We start from the raw sequence: 21710 nt of genomic DNA, 5'->3' as shown, positions 1-21710 counted from the left end.
CAATGCACTAGCCTTAAGGAACCCATTTAGAAAATAAAAAACAAACCTTTACAACCCCTTTAATGTATCAACAGCAAAACACAGCACTTGAGGAATATCTGTCTTACTTTCCGGCAGATCATGATCCTGGTTAGGCCTGTAAGGCCATTTAACCTGATCCGTTACGGACTGGCAAATACCAATTGCTGCAACAGCTGGCTGAATAGCTGAACTGGCCAAAAAAAGGAAGCCTTCAATAATAACTCCAATTTCTTGTCAACAAGGTCCTTCAAGCCCTGTGCGTCATCTATCAGACAAGTTAAGTTCTTATTTAAGGAAGAGACAGCTGAGGGGCGTGGCCCGACTGGCAATGGAGTAGGAAGCAGGGCGCCGGAGCTCCTCTCGCCGATTCTACTGTTTCACAGCCTGCACTAACCGTCGGGGTTGTAAAGAGCCCACAACGCTGCTAGACGTCTCCGGGACCGAAACGGAGGATGTCCCCGCCGAAAAAGTCATCCGCAGCGGCGGATAAGCTGGCTAAGTACAGGCATGGAGGTGAGGAAGAACAGGCCAAAGATGGCGCTGACGACCCTTCGGGAGAAGGGCGCCATGCGGAGGACACGTCGAAAGTGTTAGAGGCCATAGCTGCGCTGCAAGGCACACTCACTGCCAAGATAGGTGAGGTGAAGATAGACATCTCCCTCATGAGACAAGACCTATCCACGGTCCGGGAACGAGTCACTGAAACGGAGGCCCGAATCAGCGTGGCAGAGGATGTCCTGATACCTCTGCAAGAAGCCACAGAGGACATGCAGCAACAGATGCGGCGGCTCCATGATCATCAAGATGAAATGGAGAACAGACTTCGCCACTGTAACTTGCGGTTCATAGGCATCCCTGAGAGAGCAGAGGGCAGGGAACCTGTGGAATTCCTGGAGAACCTCCTCATAGGTGAATATGGGAGAGATGCATTTTCAGTGATGTTTGCGGTGGAAAGGGCGCACCGTATACCAGCAAAGCCCCCACCTGAAGGAGCACCCCCCCGTACGTTTATCGCCAAGTTCCTGAATTTCAGGGACAGGGACAAAATAATGCGCCTGTCAAGAGAAAAGGGGAATATGAAGATGGGCAACGGACACGTGGCAGTGTTCCCGGACTTTTCCACTGAGGTGCAAAAGAAACGAGCGCAATACCAGGATGTGAAGCGTCGCCTGAGAGTGCTACACCTTAAGTACGCCATGCTGTTTCCCGCAAGACTCAGAGTTGAGGAAGATGGAAGGGCGCAGTTCTTCGATACTCCTACTGCAGCTGCAGCGTGGCTAGACCACAAAGGAAGGCAGGCATGAAGCCTGCTACGGTGAATCGTGAGTACCGTTTCCTGGAGATTGCTGGGGCTTTTTGTTCTCCTGTCTGGGGCCCGAATGTTTAGGGCCTAGGCGAGGAGAAGTGCAAGGAAGCTGGGACCCCAAGTGTTTTGTTTTATTTTTCGTTTTTGCCTCAGTTTTGACTGTCCCAGACCCCTCGGTCTCCCTATGGAGTCCCCCCCCCCCCCATCTTTCATACATATATCTCATGTGTGTCCCAGCCCCTGACTCGTGAGTCGACGGGACTCAAGCCTTTTATTCAACTCCTGCTGACACTCGCCGCGGGCTGTGTGACATGGATGGGGAGGACTCAGTCGCATACAGAACTAGGGGGGGACAGAAGAAGATGTGCAGGACGTTGTTTGCACGTACTAACGTTTTCCCCGGTTGGGGGGTCTGTTTTTCTACAAACATATTTATACATAAACATTTTTTTTTACAATATGCCTGCGGACGAACAATGGATCCGGAGAGGTCATTCTGGAAGTGGTGGGGAGGGTACACGGTGTAATACACTGTCGGGCGGGAGGAGCAAGGCCCTAAATTTTGGGTTTTTCCCTTTTTGTTTTTCGTTTTTCTTGTTGGAGAGCATGGGCCCCATCACCCTTTTTTTCACCATCATGGGGATGTTAACTTTTTCCAGCTCCGAATACATGTGTTACTCAGTGAACAATCGCCCCCACATTTCACATTGGTTTTATAATGTAAAGTCTTTAATAGATTTCAAGATGTGTGCCTCCAGTCAGGATTATCTGCTGGAAGAAATGATCAGACGTTATTTTGTGTTGGATACACGGTTGAGGGATCAAATGCTCACACCAGGTTGGGGAGGTGATGGGCTGGGAGGGGGAGGGGGGAGGTATGTTGGCGGGGCCACCGTTGTGACCCTAATAGGTTTATGAGATGTGTACAATGGTTTAGAGATGTAAGGGGACATATACATGTTGCTATAAAGAGAAGGGGAAACCCGTATGATACTGAAGTAATGTGCCTGCTGTATTCCTATACTACCCTGCTGGTCCGACAGTACTATATACACCAGGTGACGCCATGGCATCAATTAAATTTCTGACGTGGAATGTCAGGGGGCTGAGAAATAAAATTAAGCGCACTGCAGCTCTGGCCTATTTTAAAGCACAAAAAGCTAATATAATGGCATTGACCGAGACGCACGTCACAGGTCACCTGCAGGCAGCACTAAAGCGCCCCTGGATCAGCTGGGCGCATCACAGCACGCATACCAGCTTCTCTAGGGGGGTGTCGTTACTAGTGACAAAGGCCACCCCATTTGAGTTACTGTCCTTGGAGTCGGATCAGCAGGGAAAATATGTTTTTGTACATGCCCGTGTGGGAGGTGTCCCTATGCTGCTAATAGCGTGCTATATCCCTCCCCCCCATACAGCTCGGAGGTCGTCACGATGGGCTTGGCATTTATGGCTAAGTACCCGACGGTTCCGGCTGTGTGGATGGGGGACTTCAACATGACCATGGATCCAGTTATGGACAGACCGGCACAGGCGGGTGGGGATCCAGGGGGGGCCAGAATGACTAGACTGGGCCGCCTGGTGAAGGAATTTGCCTTGACGAACGTATGGAGGCTTAAAAACCCAGAGACTAGGGCATACACATGCCATTCCACCAGCCATGCCACAATGTCCCGTATAGATTATATCCTTATATCAACGCCCCTTGTGCCCAGGGTGGGGGGGGTGGGGTTCGCTCCTAGAGCTTAATCAGATCATTCACCATGTTGAATGCAGCTGTCTCTGCTGGGGGAAGCCCCTAGAAGGGTGTGGAGACTGAATCCATTTTGATTGAAAGCCCTGCAAGATCACGACAGCATAGAGCAGGAGTTAAAGTTCTTTTTCCCAGAAAACCAGGACCCTTCAACACTTAACCCCCAGTGGGATGCATTTAAAATACACGCGAGTAGGGTGCTAGACACTAGAATTAAAAGACTGAAGCTTTCCTCTCAGGTAATAGTGCATGAATCAGAGGAAGCGTTGCGGAAACTAGAAGAATCATTCAATACACTACCTACCCCGGAGAATTTGGATAAGGTAAAGGTACAAGCCAGAGTAGTAACGCAGCTACACATGGAGAAAGCCAAACAGCGCATCTTCTTTAGTAAAACACGGGTATATGAGCATGGGGAAAAGGCAGGGAAGATGCTGGCCTATCTGGCCCATCTGGAAGACAGACCACCTGTGGTGGTGTCCCTGGCTGAGGAGGACGGCTCGTTGGTCACGGACCCCCCGCAGGTGGCGGACAGGTTTATGAGATTTTACAGAGACCTATATACCTCCCAGAGTCGACGCACACCGAGAGAAATACAGGCATATCTCCATGCGTTACAGTTCCCACAGTTGAAGTCAGAGCAGGTGCAGCAGCTTGAAGCCCCTATCACCGCCCAGGATGTTGCGAATGCAATATCACAACTAGCCAAGTCTAAGGCCCCAGGTTTGGATGGCCTGCCACTAGAGTTTTATGCCACTTATTCCGAAACACTAGTACCCAAGTTGCGGGATGTTTATCACTCCATTTTTGACTCAGGTATCCTCCCTATGTCTATGCAGGAGGCTCAGATCATAGTCCTTCCCAAACCGGGTAAGGATCACAGGTATCCCGAATCGTACAGACCCATATCTTTGTTGCCGGTCGACATCAAGATATTGGCTAAGATTTTGGCCTCCAGGTTGAATGTGGTGATTCTCTCCCTGATACACCCGGACCAGACCGGGTTTATGCCGGGCAAGAATACGGCCATGAACATCAGGAGACTGTTAATGAATATACAGGCACAACATGACAATGTAGGGACCAGGGTGGTGGTGTCCTTGGATACGGCCAAGGCCTTCGACTCTGTCGAGTGGCTGTATCTGTGGGAGTGCCTACGGTGTTACGGGTTTGGCCAGAATTTTATTAAATGGGTTCAGCTTCTGTACCAGACACCCAGGGCCAGAATCTTTGTCAATGGGTGGCTGTCAGAACAGATTGCATTGGAACGGGGCACGAGACAGGGATGCCCCCTGTCACCGCTATTATATGCCCTGGCAGAACCGCTAGCCATGGCAATAAGGGCAAGTCTAGATGTGATAGGCATCAGAAAGGGGGATACATGGGAAAAGATAGGATTATACGCAGACGACACTGTCCTCTATCTGGCAGATCAGGGACCATCACTAAGGGCAGCTCTACTTATAATAGAAGAGGCGGGTACATATTCAGGGTTAAAGATTAACTGGGACAAGTCCCGAATTCTCCCGCTGGATCAGTTTCCCCCACAGGCGTCGTCCCCGGAACTACCTTTGCAGAGGGTGGCGGAGGTTAAATATCTAGGGGCGAGTGTGACCAGGAACCTCAAGGATTATGTCCCCCTGAATGTAGAACCCCTATTTGCCATTATTAAAGCGCGAACACAGGCATGGGCTAGACTACCCCTGGGAGTAATGGGCAGAATAAATGTAGTGAAAATGATTTTACTCCCCAAAATACTATATATGGTTTGGCACGCCCCATACCTCTAAAAGTGTTTAAACTGATGGAAGCACTCCTAAATTAATTTGTGTGGGGGTCAATTTGACACAAGTTGGCGTGGCATATACTTAAAAATCCTGTATTGGAGGGAGGATGCTCCCTTCCAGATCTACAAGATTACTATATTGCGTCGCAACTAACCCACGTCTATCATTTTAATACATCAGAAGTACAGAGGCATAGATCATTAGTATGTAACAGACCAGGTAGCCCTCTCCATACCCCGGTACAGGCTATATTCAGAACGGGACATGGAGGGTGTAGAACGGCGCACTTCGGGGCCGACATGCTAATACACCAACAAAAAATCTGGGATATAGCCCTTAAAAAAATGGACAGAACGCACGTGCACTCTCATTCACCACTGTGGAGAAACGGAAGTCTACCCGAATTGGGAACAGTTCCGGACCCGGGGATATGGGCGGCATATGGAATACTTTTCCTATCCCAGGTCCTCACTGAATCAGGCCCTAAATCCTTTTCGCACCTTCGGGAGGAATTCTCTCTTCCGCCCCAGTTCATTTTTCGGTACCTGCAGCTTCGGCATGCACTTAGAACACAAATGGAACAGGTCGTTGTAGATTTGAGTAGGCCGCAGGTGCTGGCTGTTATTTTTGGGGCTGAATCAACAAAACTCACATCCAATTTATACTATACAATCCGACTGAAAAAGGTAGGCAAGGTGTCACAGACAGCAAAGACAAAATGGGAACAGGACCTGGGACAGATAGATGACACTGACTGGGGCGAGATATTGGAGGGAGTAAAGACGTCGTCCCCCAAACTATCAGACAGGCTAACACAGCTATATATAATTCACCGTGCTTACCTGACGCCCAAGAGACTAGCGAAATTCCAACCCACACGGAGTACTGCCTGCCCCATGTGTGCTGCTGCGGAGGCCTCGTTCTGCCACTTGTTGTGGCAATGCCCAGACATACAGGCCTACTGGTTGCAGGTAACAAAGTTCCTCCACGACAATATGGGATCACCGGTGGGTATGGACCCGAAGTTATGTTTGTTGGGACTGGTCCCAGATGTGGACATAGATAAATACCAGAATATCTTTATCTGTGAATCGCTGTTTATGGCTAGAAAGGTAGTGGCCAAGGCATGGATGAGGGATAGGGCCCCAACGTTGGAGGACTGGAAAAGGGAGGTGAACACCACTCTTCCCTATAGGAAGATGATTTACATTCATAGGGGGCGCCCACAGAAGTTCTCTAGTGTTTGGGAGGTCAGGTGGCTAGAAGATGGGGAAACATGTACGGTGTGAATCTCTGGCAGAGGAAGAGGGTATGTGGAATTAGGATGGCATGGTTGATATGGTGCATGTATTGGGTTTATGGAATGAATGGGGTATCTTCTCCTACGTGTGATAAGGTTAAACCCTTGTGTAAAGGGACTGGTGTGAAACGGTATATGAACCTACACTGTAAATTGTATATCTGTAGATATGTATCAGGTATCGATTAATGTTGATCAAATGCCTAACATGTATGTGCCTTTTATTTGTTACATCTCAATAAACTTGGTTTTGAAGTTAAAAAAAAAGGAAGAGACAGCTGCATCTACGGCTGGCATGCTCCATTTCTTAATGAACTTTTCATATATGGGATATAAAAGGGAAAACCTTTTAGGAAAAACAAAAATCCTGTCAGGATGTTCCCAATCATCATACACCACTTGTTCCAACAGAGGAGCGTAGGGGAAAAGCCTGTGTGGCCGGAGGGGGCCTCAGGAATCCCAAAGAGGACCAGGGGGGCTCAGTGACCTCTACAAGAGGCAACTTAAAGACAGATTGGATCATTTAAGTCAGAGCCAGGATCAAAAGCCCTTGTGACTAAGAGGCAGTCATCAGCTGGATATCTTCTTGTCCAGAGAGCTCGGATGCAGACTCCACTGCCGGGCACTCCGCAGATTTCTGAGCTTTAATCTCTTCCTTATCCTCAACCCATTCTTGCTCAAAACTAGGAGGCTCTGGGGAGGGCGATCTGTCACGCTTCTTGCCCCCCTGCGGGATGGGGGCAATCATGTCATCTATCCTGTGCTCTAATCCGGCTAGGACTAAGGACAGTTCATCCGTAGGGATAAAGGGTGAAGCAGCAGCGTTGACTGTGGGCACAATATCAGATAGGTACAGCAGTTCATATTTCCCGGAAGCCTCTGGTCTTTCAGGGGATACAACACGAGGGATACGACTAGGCTCATCAGGAACTACTTATGACATAGGTGTGACCTTACCTGTAGTGTTTGTCCCACACCTCTTTTTGGAAGACATTCAATAGCCTCAAACAAAGAGTGCTTGGGTGCAGAGAACACACCCCAGAAGGGAGACCCTTTATTAGGGCTCACCAAGCCCCTATGTAACAATCCTGCTAAGCACCTTTAGCCTGCCAAGCAACACCTGGTGACTCACGTGAACCGGGTAAGGAGAACTGAACTTCTGAAAGTGCCTGGAAGCACTGCATGCTTGGCTAACACAGCTTAAATAAGCTGGGTGTGTGCCAGAACGTTCTGTGCGTGCATGCGCACGCACTTGGTCCTGGCAAACAAGCGCGACTGTATTCTTTGCATGCCAAAATAAAGGCAAATGCGCAAGTGCGGCTAAGCCATAGCCGCCAAACAAACTGCGAATGCACGTGCGTCATGGGCGCCCAACAACTGCTGTGCACGGCGGCACTCTCGTGTCGTGTGCCATCATACAGGTAAAAAACAGCCAGACACAAACAAAAAAGGTACACTCTTGCAAACACCCATAGCTAGCCCCAAAATTCCCCCATATGGTCACCGCACACAGGTGTCCAGCCTTTTGCTAGCTTGACTGATCACAATTGTTACAATCACCAGGACACCCCACAATAATAAAATAAAATAAACTTACCTGTCCAGGGCCACTTAGAAACTAAGGGCCCAATCTTCACCCTTCATAGCGGGTTCCTGTCACTTGGACCTTCAAGGACTGAGTGCCCTTTCATGTTTAGGGTCCACTCCCTTGGACCTGTACAGCACCCTGCAGGAAATGCCTTAGCGCTGTAGTGTCCAGGATTTCAACTCCACAGGGTCCAGCGCCCGAAGGTCACTTACAAGCAAAACCTTGCAAAATCTCGAGTCTTCTTTGCGAGGCTCAGGTACCATTTATCCAAGAATAAAAACCGGTGTCAAATGGATCCGATTGTTCAATCCCTTGATTAATTTTTTGAACTGTTTGTGGAAATAGAGACCTGAAGCTCAGAGAGCTCAACACACTTGCAGACACTGGTAAACAACTGATGTGCTTCCTATATAGGAAGGGTTTTTATAGGGGATCACTTCCTGTCTTTCAGGATCGACTAACCCAGTTTAAGATACTCAAGTTTAATTTCACACCCCATAGGCTTCACACAATTTATCCAGACTGCCCGCCACACTGCTTGGCATTGCCAAGAGGAATCCGTTGGGTACCTCCACATAATTTTGTCTTGCCCTTCCCCACAAATGTTTTGGACAAGTGTCTTTCAGTTTATCACATGCCTGACCTATTTTTATACCACAACAGGCGGAAATCTGTATACTTGTGTTGGCAGAGGTTCTGGCTCTCACCAGAGTGGTTTGTACATTGTTAGGGTTGCCCTTGTTTTGCGCACGAAAATCTAAGTAGAGAGCTACAACTGTTCCAAACCCAAATACTTGGAAGTCAACTTGATATTCCTCCTCATAAAGAAACGTATATGAATAGGGAATGTCCTAAAAAGTTTAACAAAGTTTTGGACATTTGGCTAGAGTCTGATGGACCCACTGTGGGTCAAGATAATAGTGCGCGCATGTACCCCCTCCTAAACAGTTAATTATGTGTTGTTTGGAACACGGTCTAGTCCGACAGGTTCACTGTCTCATGTATTCTGCCCAGATGCAGTACTATTATGTAGTATTGCGTATTAGTGTACTGGGAAGTGGAGGGTGGCCGACAGTCCCAATGGTATGTTCCTCTCTTTTAGTTGTGTATTATATGTGCATGGGGTATTCTTGGGTAATTTGTTCTGTTTTTTTTTTTCCCTTCTCTTTGCTTTGTACCTATTCGAACCAGGGAATGCCAGAGGGTTGGTTTTGTACATTTGACATTACAAAAAATAAAAACATATATATACACATATATAATTACCTTGGTTTATTCATCAGGGTCATAACTGAGAATGGGACCAAGCCATTTTTCAACCTCTTCCAATGTAAAATTCTTTCTACGAGAATAATCTTCAACCTAGAACAGATCAAGAGTTTCTGAAGTTAATTTCTTAATTGTGTTTAAGACCCAACACATTTATGAAAATGGCATTGAGAAGCAACAACCCCCCAGCATCCAGTCACAGAACAGCTTTCATCTGGTAAATGTAGCTGGACTGATGAGTATTTTACTGGTTGCAAGAGCCATTTTACTTTCTACAATTAGATCCCACAAGTAATTTGAAAAATCACCTTGAAATTTAGTACCAAATGGAACACAAATTTTTCTCACACATGTTTTATAAACAGCATAACTTCCTAGTAAGAGCATTTGTTTAATTAAAGTAAATTATAAACACAGTAACACAAGCCCTTAAGAATCCTTTCACACTGCTCTGGTAAAAACTGTCCGTTTCAATTATTTTCATCAATCAACTTCATTGTGATCACAAGTTATAGTTAGCGATTGTTCACTTCTACAGGAAAGCCCACTATCGGCTCTAAAAAATGACACCAGGGTCATGGCTGTAGCTGCAGCCACAATCCTGGTATCACCGCTTCCTGATGAGGACTTATACAGTGGGGAAAATAATTATTTGATCCCCTGCTGATATTATAAGTTTGCCCACTTACAAAGAAGTGAGGGGTCTATGATTTTTTATCATAAGTGTGTTTGAAATGATAGAGATAGAATATGAACCAAAAATGCAGAAAAAACACATGATGCAAATTCTAAAATTAATTGCAGTTCGGTGAGTAAAATAAGTATTTGATCCCGAAGCAAAACATGACTTGGTACTTGGTGGAGTAATCCTTGCTGTCAAGCACAGAGGTAAGACAGTTATTGTAGTTAGCAACCATGTTTACATACATCTCAGGAGGGATTTTGGTCCATTCTTCTTTACAGCTCTTCTGTAAATCCGTAAGGTTTCTTGGCTGTCGCTTGGCAACCCGAAATTTCAGCTCCCTCCATAAACTTTCTATAGGATTATAGCATGCCTAGCAGGTGCACTTGCTAATGTAGAAAGTTATTTGTTTGGACCAGCTTGGCCCAAACTGCTGGCACTGGGGAGCTACTGTTCATTGAGTGAACCATGAATGTCAACATGTACTGTGACATACTGAAGCAGAGCATGATCCTCTCCCTTCGGAGACTGGGCCGCAGGGCATTATGCCAACATCATAATGACCCCAAACACACCTCCAAGACAACCACTGCCTTGCTAAAGAAGCTGAGGGTAAAGGTGATGGACTGGACAAGTATGTCTCCAGACCTAAACCTAAATAGAGCATTGTGGGGCATCTTTAAAGTGGCAACATGTGAAGCTCTGGTGAACTCCATGCCCAGGAGGATTAAGACCGTGCTGGAGAATTATGGTGGCCACACAAAATTTTGACACTTTGGGCTAGGGTTGCCAACTCATCCCTTTAAAACAGGACACATATTAATTACACAGGTTCTGTGGCTGATTAAGGAGGTAATTTAACTCACTTGGTGCCTTATTTGCATTAAATTAGCCTCAGAACCTGTGTAATTCATATGTGTTCTGTTTTAAAGGGATGAGTTGGCAACCCTACTTTGGGCCCAATTTGGACATGATCAATTAGGGGTTACTCACTTTTCTTGCCAGCGGTTTAGACATTAATGGCTGTGTGTTGAGTTATGTTGAGGCGAAAGCAAATTTACACTCACCTTTATTACAAGCTGTACACTCACTACTTTACATTAAAATAAGGTGTAATTTCTTTAGTGTTGCCACTGTATGTAAACATGTTTTTATTATGTTGTATGTTTGTAAGATTTTTAATAAACATAAATTTACAATTCTGGTAGAATGAGCCATCATCCAAAATGGTGGATTCCTTCCCTTTAAGCCATAGGAGACTTACTGTTGTAGCCAGGCAACCTTTCTTTTGTCCTTAAAGTGGATGTAAATCCACCTCCTTGCTTTAAGTGACAGGTTATTTACATATCTAGCTTGGACATGTTTATCATATGTTATGTTATGTTTATTATAATATGAGGTGATCCACAGGTCATTGTATATTACCAGGATGTGTTATGTGGGGGAAGGGTGGATTTCTCACTTTTTATACTGTGGATCACCTCATATTATGATAAACATAACATAACATATGATAAACATGTCCAAGCTAGATATGCAAATAACCTGTCACTCAAATTAAGGAGAGAGGAATGGACTTTGTATTTAGACAAGGTTTTATCTGAAAGTCTGTTAATTTTCACTGAAAAATAAAAGAGGATTGCTCAGAGCTGGATTAACTCTGTGTGGCAAGACTGGGCACAGATGATAAGAAGTCTTATACTCTACAATGTGACATAAAAAAAAAATGTTGGGTTTACATCCACTTTAACCACTTAACGACCGCTGCATGTACATATACGTCGGCAGAATGGCACGGACAGGCACATCCAGGTACCTGTACGTGTCTGCCTTGACGTGGGTTGGGGGTCCGATCGGGACCCCTCCGGTACATGCAGCGGTTCCGTTGGCTCTGGGAGCGATCCGGGATGAGGGGGCGGCTGTTCGTTTCTTGCCACCCCCTCGCGATCGCTCCCAGCCAGTCATCTGCTTCCTCTGCCCGCCTCTGCCTGTGTAGCCCCCTACCCCCCCAATAAAGGTTTAACCCCTTGATCACCGCCCTAGTTAACCCTTTCACCCCCTATTGCCAGTGTCACTAAGCAATCGTTTTTCTGATCGCTGTATTAGTGTCGCTGGTGCTGCTAGGTAGCTAGTTATTTTTTGAGGTTCGCCGCCAGGTTTTTATAGCGTTAGGTACCCCCATACATTTTCTAAATAAAGGTTTTAACCCCTGATTGCCCCTAGAATTAACCCTTTCACCAGTGATCACCGTATAAATTTCACTGGTGACGCTGGTTAGCCAGTTACTTATTTAGGTTCGCCGCCAGGTTTTTAGAAAGCCTCAGGTACCCCCATATATTACCTGATAAAGGTTTTAACCCCCTGATTGCCCCTAGTTAACCCTTTCACCAGTGATTACTGTATAAGTGTTACGGTTGACGCTGGTTAGTTTGCTGTTTATAGCATCAGGGCACCCGCCGTATATAACCCAATAAAGGTTTAACCCCCTGATCGCCCGGTTAAATTTTAGTGTCAGTCAGGGTCTGCGTCGCCCCAGGCAGCGTTAGGTTAGTGCCAGTAATGATTACACACACGCCCAAAGCATACATCCCCCTTAGTGGTACAGTATCTGAACGGATCGATACCTGATCTGATCAGATCTATACTAGCGTATCCAGCAGTTTAGGGAACCCAAAAACGCATTGTTAGCGGAATCAGCCCAGATACCCGCTAGCACCTGCGTTTTGCCCCTCCACCCAGCCCAGCACAACCCACCCAAGTGCAGCATCGATCGATCACTGTCACTTACAAAACACAACACATATAACTGCAGCGTTCGCAGAGACAGGCCTGATCCCTGCGATCGCTAACAGTTTTTTTTGGAAGCGTTTTCTACGTTTGCTGACAGTCAGGTGCTTTTTTTACCTGTGAATCATCACTAGTGTACCACTAAATTTAGAGCCCAAAATGGCAAAGCGAATGTACACTAGTGCAGAGGCCTACACGTTTCTGAGCCAGACAGATAGTGAAGAGGAGGTCACGCATCTGTCAGATTCTGGCTCAGAATACGATCCTGTAGACGACAGCGGCTCAATGCCAGATAGTTCTGACGACGAAGTTGTGGTCCCTGCTAAGGCCAGGCGGACCCCATTCTGATGTTGTTGAGCAGCAAGAACCGCAGGACTCTCGTATTGAGCAGAGAAGTACTAGAGCCGATATTCCTTCTGGTGAACTGGCAAGCACCAGCGGCCTAGTACACCCTGGTCGTTCATCCAGCACTGCAGTATCATGTGGTGACGTGGCGAGTCCCATAAGTGCAGTTCAAGCTGGCGAGGTGGCAAGCATAAGTAGTGTCCCGCTGCCACCAAGAAGAAGACGACAAAGACAGGCCCGTCGTGCCCATCCTGCAGAATTCGCCTATCCTGATTGGCTCCCCACCACTTCTGCAGAACCCGTACTTCCCCCATTCACTGGCCAACCCGGTATTCAGGTGGATACAGCTGATTTTACGTCACTTGATTTTTATTCGCTGTATTTCAAGAAATAGCTCTATAGATCTATTGTGGACCAGAGTAATTTATATGCTGGTACTTACATCGCCGCTAATCCCCAGTCCGTCCTTGCCAGAGAATGAAAACCACTTACCGGTTTCCGAATTTAAGACCTTTCTGGGCCTTACCCTCAACATGGGCATACACCAATTTCCGAAGTTGCGGATGTATTGGTCCACAAGTCCACACCACCATATGCCCATATTCTCTGCTTGCATGGCCAGGAAACGATACAAGGCGATCCTGCAGGTTCTTGCATTTCAGTGACAATGCACTTTGTCGTCCACGTGGAGACCCTGAATTTGACCAGCTCTACAAAATTCGGCCCCTCAAACCATTTCAACGAACGTTATGCAGCCTTGTTTAATCCCAAGCAAGTTGTCTGCGTTGATGAGTCCCCGATTACATTTTCTGGCCGCTTGTCTTTCAAGCAGTACCTTCCCAGCAAGTGTGCCAGATACGGGGTCAAGCTCTATAAGCTTTGTGACAGGGCAACAGGCTACACATGGAGCTTTAGGGTTTATGAGGGCAAAGATAGTCAGGTAGAGCCAGAGGGTTGCCCAGATTACATGGGGAGCGCTGGCAAGATCGTGTGGAACTTGGTGTCACCCTTATTCGGAAAGGGGTACCACTTATACGTGGACAATTATTACACCAGCGTGCCACTTCTTAGTCACTTGTTTGATCGTCAGATTGGAGCATGTGGCACCGTGCGACCTAATCGTCCGGGGGTTTCCCGAGCGGCTTGTAGATTCCCGTCTTAGTCTGGGGGCGAGAGCCTGCTGCAGGTGTAATAATTTGCTCGCTGTGAAGTGGCGCGACAATAAGAATGTTTTCGTTCTTACCACCCTTCACGCAGACATGACTGTACAAATTCGTACGGCGGCTGGTCTTGTGGAGAAACCCGTCTGTGTCCACGAATATAACCAAAATATGGGAGGGATGGACCTTTAACGACCAGTTGATGGCGCTGTATCATATTGCCCGTAAGGCAAGACGCTGGTACAAAAAAGTGTCTATATTTATTTCAATCGACTTTACTGAATGCTTATGTCTTATACAAAGCTTCAGGATGAGATCATCTTAGAACTCCTGTATCCAGGCGGTTCTGCACCTCACCATCCCCTACCAAATGCAGTAAGCCGACTTGCATGAGAGACATTTTTCTTATGTCCTCAGGAGTACCCCTACCCAACAAGCCCCCCTACCCAACAAGCCCCCCAAAGAAGATGTCGTGTCTGTAGCAAGCGCGGAAATGGGCGTGACACTCGTTATTTTTGTCCCCGCTGTCCTGACGATCCTGGTCTTTGTATTGGTGAATGCTTTGAACGCTTCCACACGAGTGAAGTATTAGCGTAGGGTAAAACATTTCACAGGCTAGGCACACTTACACAGGGTCTCTCAAGATGCCATCACATTTTGAGAGACCCAAACCTGGAACCGAAAAGTTGAACAGATACAGTTACAAAAAAAAGTGTTAAAAAAAAAGTAAAAAATAAAAACACAACAAAAAATATAAAATAAAAAAAACAAAAATAGTTGTTTTATTGTTCTCTCCCTTTCTATTCTCTCTCTATTGTTCTGCTCTTTTTTACTGTATTCTATTCTGCAAAGTTTTATTATTGCTATGTTATGTTTTTTCATGCTTGCTTTTCAGGTATGTAATTTACTTTACTGTTTTCAGGTACGCCATTCAGCTGTTGCGCAGACTTATTTATCTTGACAGCAACAGCGTTTGCTCCCACAATATATAAAGCCGCGACTCCAACGCTGTAGGAGGTGATTCACCACCACAGTTAAAAAAAGAGCATATATGCCAAAGCATGGGGGCATTAGGGGCGGAGGAGCGATTTTGCTCCTAATGCCGCGTACATACGGTTGACATTCCTACGGAGGCTTTCCCGTGGAAAAGTCTGACCATGTGTACACGGCATGACTTTTTATGCCGCGTTAATACGGTCGAAATTCCAACGAAGGCTTGCCTGTGGAAAAGTCAGACCGTGTGTACGCGGCATAACTTTTTTTGCGGGAGGATGCCCCCATGCTAAGGCATATATAAATGGTGCATGTATGCACATCATTAGAAGTGGGTGGATGAAGGGAGGTATTCTAATGGTGGGCATACCCACCGATCAATCTTTTTTTCGTTCAGCCAACAGGCTGCATGAAAAAAAAGATTACAATACATGTCCAACAAGACTTGAATGGTTATACCAGAATGATGCCTGCAGGTTTTAGTATCATCTTGGTATCATTCTTTTCAGCCAGCGGGCGGCTTTCATGTAAAAGCAGTCCTAGCGGCTAATTAGCCTCTAGACTGCTTTTACATTCAGTGGGAGGGAATGTCCCCCCCAGATATAATCACACCGATCTTGGTGTGGTCAGATGCTTTGAGGGCAGAGGAAAGATCTAGGGTCCAATAGACCCCATTTAAAAAAAAAAAAAAAAGAGTACCTGTCACTAACTATTGCTATCATAAGGGATATTTACATTCCCTGAGGTAACAATAAAAATGGTAAAAAATAAATAAAATGGAAGGAACAGTTTACAAATAAAATAAAAAAGCTAAATAAATATATATATATATATATATAAAAAAAAAAGCATCCCTGTCCCCCCCCCTGCTCTTGCGCAAAGGCGAACGCAAGCGTCAGTATGGAGTCATATGTAAACAGCAATTGTACCATGCATGTGAGGTATCACCCCGAAGGGCAGATTAAGGGCAGTCATTTTAGCAGTAGACCTCCTCCTCTGTAAATGTAATGTGGTAACCTGTAAAGGCTTTTAAAGGCTTTTAAAAATATATGTAGTTTGTCGCCACTGCGCGTTTGTGCGCAATTTTAAAGTATGTTGGGTTTGGTATCCATGTACTCGGCCTAAGATCATCTTTTTTATTTCATCAATATAGTGTGTTTTAGTGCTTTGAAATAAAAAAAATGGAAAAAAATGCAACACCCACCATGTAGGGCCTTTGCTTTAAAAAAATATATAATGTTTTAGGGTTCAACTTAAGTTTCTTGCAAAAAAAAAATATGTTTTTATGTAAACAGCATCAGAAAGGGCTTTGTCTTCAAGTGGTTAGAAGAGTGGGTGATGTATGACATAAGCTTCTAAATGACCCCATTTTGGAAAGTAGGCACCCCAAGCTTTTTGCTGAGAGGCATCTCAAGTCCATGGAATATTTTATATTTTGACACAAGTTGCGGGAATAAAAAAAATTTTTTTTGCGCAAAGTTGTCACTAAATGATATATTGCTCAAACATGCCATGGGCATATGTGGAATTACACCCCAAAATACATTCTGCTGCTTCTCCTGAGTACGGGATACCACAAGTGTGAGACTTTTTGGGAGTCTAGCCGCGTACGGGACCCCAAAAACCAATCACCGCCTTCAGGCTTTCTAAGGGTGTAAATTTTTGATTTTACTCCCCACTACCTATCACAGTTTCAGAGGCCATGGAATACCCAGATGGCACAAAACCCCCCCAAATGACCTTATTTTGGAAAGTAGACACCCCAAGCTATTTGCTGAGAGGTATGGTTAGTATTTTGCAGATCTCGCTTTTTGTCAAAGTTTTGAAAATGTAAAAAAGAAAAAAAAAATGTATTTCTTAATTTTCAAATAGCTTGGGGTGTCTACTTTCCAAAATGGGGTCATTTGGGGGGGGGGGTTATACATGCTACACTGTACCCAAACAATTTTTTTATGATTTTGTTCCCACAAATAGAGCTTTCTTTTGGTGGTATTTGATCACCTCTGCGATTTTTATTTTTTGCGCAACAACTAAAAAAAGACCGAAATGTTTTAAAAAACGAGCACTGATATGGTGGCACTGATGGGCACCGGTATGCGGCACTGATAGGCACTCATTGGCGGCACTGATGGGCACTCATAGGCGGCACTGGGCACTCAAAGGCGACACTGATGGGCACTCATGGGTGGCACTGATGGGTACTTATGGGTGGCACTGATAGGTGGGCACTGGGCATGGATGGGCACTAAGAGGTGACACTGATGGACACTGAGGGGTGGCACTGATGGACACTTAGTGGTGGCACTGATGGACACTGAGGGGTGGCACTGAGGGCATTGCTGGGCATTACTTGTTTATCAAAGTGCCCATGTTGCCAGTCAGTGCCCATTTGTAGGCACTGATTGGCATCTTTCTCATTTTTTTTTTACTGCCCCTTCCCTGGTGGTCAAGTGTGGGCTTCCCTGGTGGTCCAGTGTGGGCATCCGAGGGGGGGCTGCACTGATAAACAATCAGCGCGAACCCCCCCGCCAGGAGAGCCGCCGATCGGCTCTCCTCTACTCGTGTCTGTCAGACGCGAGTGAGAAAGAGCCATCAACGGCTCTTCCTGTTTACATCGTGATCAGCTGTGATTGGACACGGCTGATCACGTGGTAAAGAGCCTCCGCCGGAGGCTCTTAACTGAGATCGGAGATGCAGGGTGTCAGACTGACACCCCGCATCACCGAGCCGGCATGAAATCCTGCAGGACATCAATAGACGTTTAGTCAGGATTTCACAACAACTTCCCGGATGTCAATTGTATATTGACTGGGCGGGAAGTGGTTAAATATCGTACCTGCTGGGTGTCTATATTATGCCTGTGAAGTGGCACATGTTTAGAACTGTCCCTGCACAAAATGACATTTCTATAGGAACAAAAAGTAATTTAAAACTGTTTGCGGCTTTAATGTAATGTCAAATTAAAAAAAGTTAAGGCGTGGGGGCCCGCAGGCCCTATATACTCTGAACAGCAGTATACAGGCGGTGCACACAAGACAGGGACTGTAGGTTTGTGGATAAGTAGAATATGTTTGTAATTTTGAACTGGTACATTTTTAAAGTATAGCTCCAGCCAAAAAAAATCAATTTTTAAGCTTTTTGGAAAACATGGGGAAGGGTTATCACCCCTGTAACATTTGTTTTGCTGTCTGTGCACCTGTTCTGAAGATTTCACCTCACTTTCTGTCCCAATGACAATTTTTTTTTTGAAAATTTGTTTTTTTTTAACGAAACAAGGATTGGTGATAAAGCAGAGGAGACACCTTGTTCCCATATTAACTCTTACAGGAGAGAATTTCCCTTCCTAGGGGTAGATTTCCTCTTACTTCCTGTTGTCTCCTTCTGTTTGCAAGTAGGAGTCGTTTGTAAGTTTGAGGTTTGAAAGTAGGGGCCTGCCCTATATACTCTGTAGAAATTTGGGCCTTAGGTGTTGGTGTTGCTACAACACTGTAAGCCCTCACAGTTAGTCTTGGTGGGTGCTGGAACGCCCTGCTGTGAACTATTATATCAAGAATTGTAATTACATGCCATTGTTGAACAGTGGTAGAAAAATTGAGCCTTTGATGGTGGTGGTGGTGCTAGTGCCACAACACAACAGCGCCCACAGTTAATCTTGGTGGGCGCTAGAACGGGCCCTGCTGTGAGATATTATATCAGGAATTGTAATTACATGCAGCTGTTGAACAGGGGCAGAAAAATTGGGCCTTAGGCACTGGTGCCACAACACAGCAACCCCTCACAGATACTCTAGTTGGAGCGCAGGAATGAGCCCTGCTGCAAAGTATTGCATCAAAAATTGGAATTACACGCCCCTGTTAAACGGGCTGAAAAATTGGGCCTTAGCCACTGGTGGCGGTGCCCAGAACCAAAAATGTTCTTACAAGCTCTCAGCATGATCATTGAGGAGAAAGAGGATAGTCACTCAGCATAACAGGATAGTCACTCAGCATCAGCATAGGCAGTCTTAAAGGGATCTGACATTTCAAAACAAATTATTCGGTTACATCAGCATCAGGTGCTTGGTAGCTGGTGGTGATCCAAGACTGATTAATTTTTATGAAGGTCAGTCGATCGACCAAAAGAACGCTGGATGCAGGACAGGCCAGTAGCTCAATTGCATACTGTGCAAGCTCTGGCCAGTGACCCAGAGGATTTTTGATGGAAAAGATGTCCAAGTCTGATCTTGCCCCTAGGTATTCCTGCACCATGTAAAACAGACACTGGCGATGGTTGCTGGAACCGATCATACCTTGGGGCTGCAGACTAAAAAACTGTCTGAACGCATCAGTCAGGCGGCCACCTTCTCCACTGCTCCTCCTTCGACTGCCCGAAGCCTCAGCAACACGTTGTTCCATGACCAGGATTTTGTAACCTCCCAGTCTCTGGGAACGCATTGCACAGACCTTTCTGCAAGGCCTCCAGAAGATATTTCATCCTCTGCGACGGCAAGATAAGGTCCGCAACCTTACCTTTGTAATGTGGATCAAGGAGGGTTGCCAGCCAGTAATGATCCCTCTCCTTGATACCACGAATACGAGGATCCTTTTACAGGCTTTGCAGGATCAGGAAGGCCATGCAGCGTAGGTTTGCTGAGGTAAATCGGTCCGGAGTCCTTTGGGTCACTCAGGACGACATGATCTGCAGCCACCTAATCCAAGCCACGTATAAGTCCATGGGTTTCTTGGGACTGTAATTGATCCCTTGCAGACTGCTGTTGATGCTGAGTGCTAGGCTCCACCTCCATGCTGACACAATCCTCCTCCTCTTCCTGTGTGATAGGCAGGCAAGCAGGAACACTATCTGGATAAAGGGGGCCTTGAGAGGCAAGGAAGTCCTCCTCTTCCGCCCTCTGTTCTGCCTCAAGTGCCCTGTCCATTATTCCATACAGCGTGTGCTCCAACAGGTGGATAAGAGAGACCGTGTCACTGATGCATCCACTGTCACTGCTCACCATCCTCGTGGCCTCCTCAAATAGTGACAGGACAGTGAATGCATCTCTGTTAATGGCCCACTGGCGTGGGAAAAAAAACAAGCTCCCCTGACCCTGTCCTGGTGCCATATTAGCACAGATACTCATTGATGGCCCTCTGCTGCATGTGCAGCTGCTGCAGCATGGCCAACGTTGAGTTCCACCTGTTGGGCATGTCACAGATTAGGCGGTTCTTGGGCAGGTTGTATATCTTTTGGAGGTCAGTCAGCCGAGCACTGGCATTAGATGACTGTCGGAAATGCACATTGTTTTGTGGCCTGCTTCAGGACATCCTGTAAGCCCGGGTGCCTGCCCATGAACCGCTGCACCAAGTTGAGCTAAACAGGGCACATGGGTCAGATGTCCCTGTCGAAGGGTGGAGAGGAGGTTGGTGCCATTGTCGCAAACCACCATTCCTGGCTTAAGCCGATGTGGTGTCAACCACCTCTGAGCCTGCCCCTGCAGAGCTGACAGAACCTCTGCTCCAGTGTGGCTCCTGTCCCCCAAGCACCTGCGTAGCCGCTTGAACGCCTACGGAGCACCGCTGGTTCAGAGGACAAATCAGCACATGAAGAGGCCATGGAGGAAGAAGAAGAGTAGGGGGTGGAGGGAGGAGAGATGTGTTACAATCACCAGTAGTAGCATTTTGGAGGCGTGGTGGCGGAACAACCGCCAACACTACTGTACCTTGTCCTGCATCATTCCCAGCTGCCAGCAGAGTCACCCAATGCGCCGTGAAAGATAGGTAACGTCCCTGTCTATGCCTGCTGGACCATGAGTCAGCGGTAATATGCATCTTACTGCTGACCGCCCTGTCCAGCGAGGCATGGGCATTGCCTTCCACATGCTGGTAGAGAGCCGGAATCGCCTTCTGGCGTTTGTGAACCTGCCACTGAGGTACCGCACATTCCACAAACTCACGGAAGGGGACAGAGTCTACCAAATGAAAAGGCAGCAGTTGAAGTTCTAGCAATTTAGCCAAGCTAGCATTCAACCACTGGGCATGTGGATGGCTGGTAGCGAACTTCTTTCGGCGCTGCAGTAGCTGGGGCAGGGAAATTTGCCTGGTACAATCTGACATTGGTGTACCGATAGCAGATTGCCGGCAAGTACTTGGCTGTGACACACCTAATTCTACACCTTAATTCCTCTCAGTGCAGGTTTCAGAGAGGACTGAAGGTATAGTGGGGTTGGAGATCCAAGCTGATGAGGAGCAAGGAAAGGTCTGCTTTGTTCTTTGGTGTGGGTCTTTGTCTCATTGGAGATGTGCCTCCTCCTCTCAGGCACCCACGTGGAGTCAGTGACCTCATCATCCACTCCCCATCACTGGAGCAAACCTGGCAGTATGCTGCAGCTGGGGGAACATGACTTCCAGATTGCTGTCCTTCTTGGGCACCCCCCTCTCTCTGGGCTCATGTTACTGCCTTCCTCTAGCTGGGTACCATCATTGGAGCCCTTCAAAACGCTGGGCATCCTCCTGCAGCATGTACCCAACACTGTGGTCAAACAGTTCGGGGGACTCCTCAGGAGGACATGGTGGAGCTAGGGAAGGAGTGACTGATGCCATTGAGCAGAGGGAAGAGGCCACTTTGGCAGCTGCTTTTCCAAAGTACCCTGAGCCAGGGTGAGAGAGGATGAGGACGGCTTGGTCATCCACTCTACCAAGTCTTCGGCATTTTGCGGTGCTACAACACGGCCAGCTGCCGAAAAA

The 21710-nt window shown here is 46.7% G+C and overlaps 1 protein-coding gene across 2 annotated transcripts in view; it reads right to left on the bottom strand.

Moving 5' to 3' along the window:
- The window catches only part of MTR (5-methyltetrahydrofolate-homocysteine methyltransferase), a 1155773-nt gene that overhangs the window by 14369 nt on the left and 1119694 nt on the right, over window positions 1-21710 (bottom strand). For both annotated transcript variants that reach the window (XM_040350739.1, XM_040350741.1), the window contains one exon: window positions 9022-9117. In XM_040350739.1, the coding sequence (XP_040206673.1) occupies window positions 9028-9117 (90 nt within the window). In that variant the 3' untranslated portion in view covers window positions 9022-9027. The remainder of the gene's footprint in view (window positions 1-9021; window positions 9118-21710) is intronic.

The sequence above is a fragment of the Rana temporaria genome, chromosome 4 (genome assembly GCF_905171775.1).
Source record: "Rana temporaria chromosome 4, aRanTem1.1, whole genome shotgun sequence".
In the NCBI taxonomy this organism is placed as follows: Eukaryota; Metazoa; Chordata; class Amphibia; order Anura; family Ranidae; genus Rana; species Rana temporaria.
Note: the sequence above shows the minus strand (reverse complement) of the source record. Positions and strands in the feature narration are given on the sequence as shown.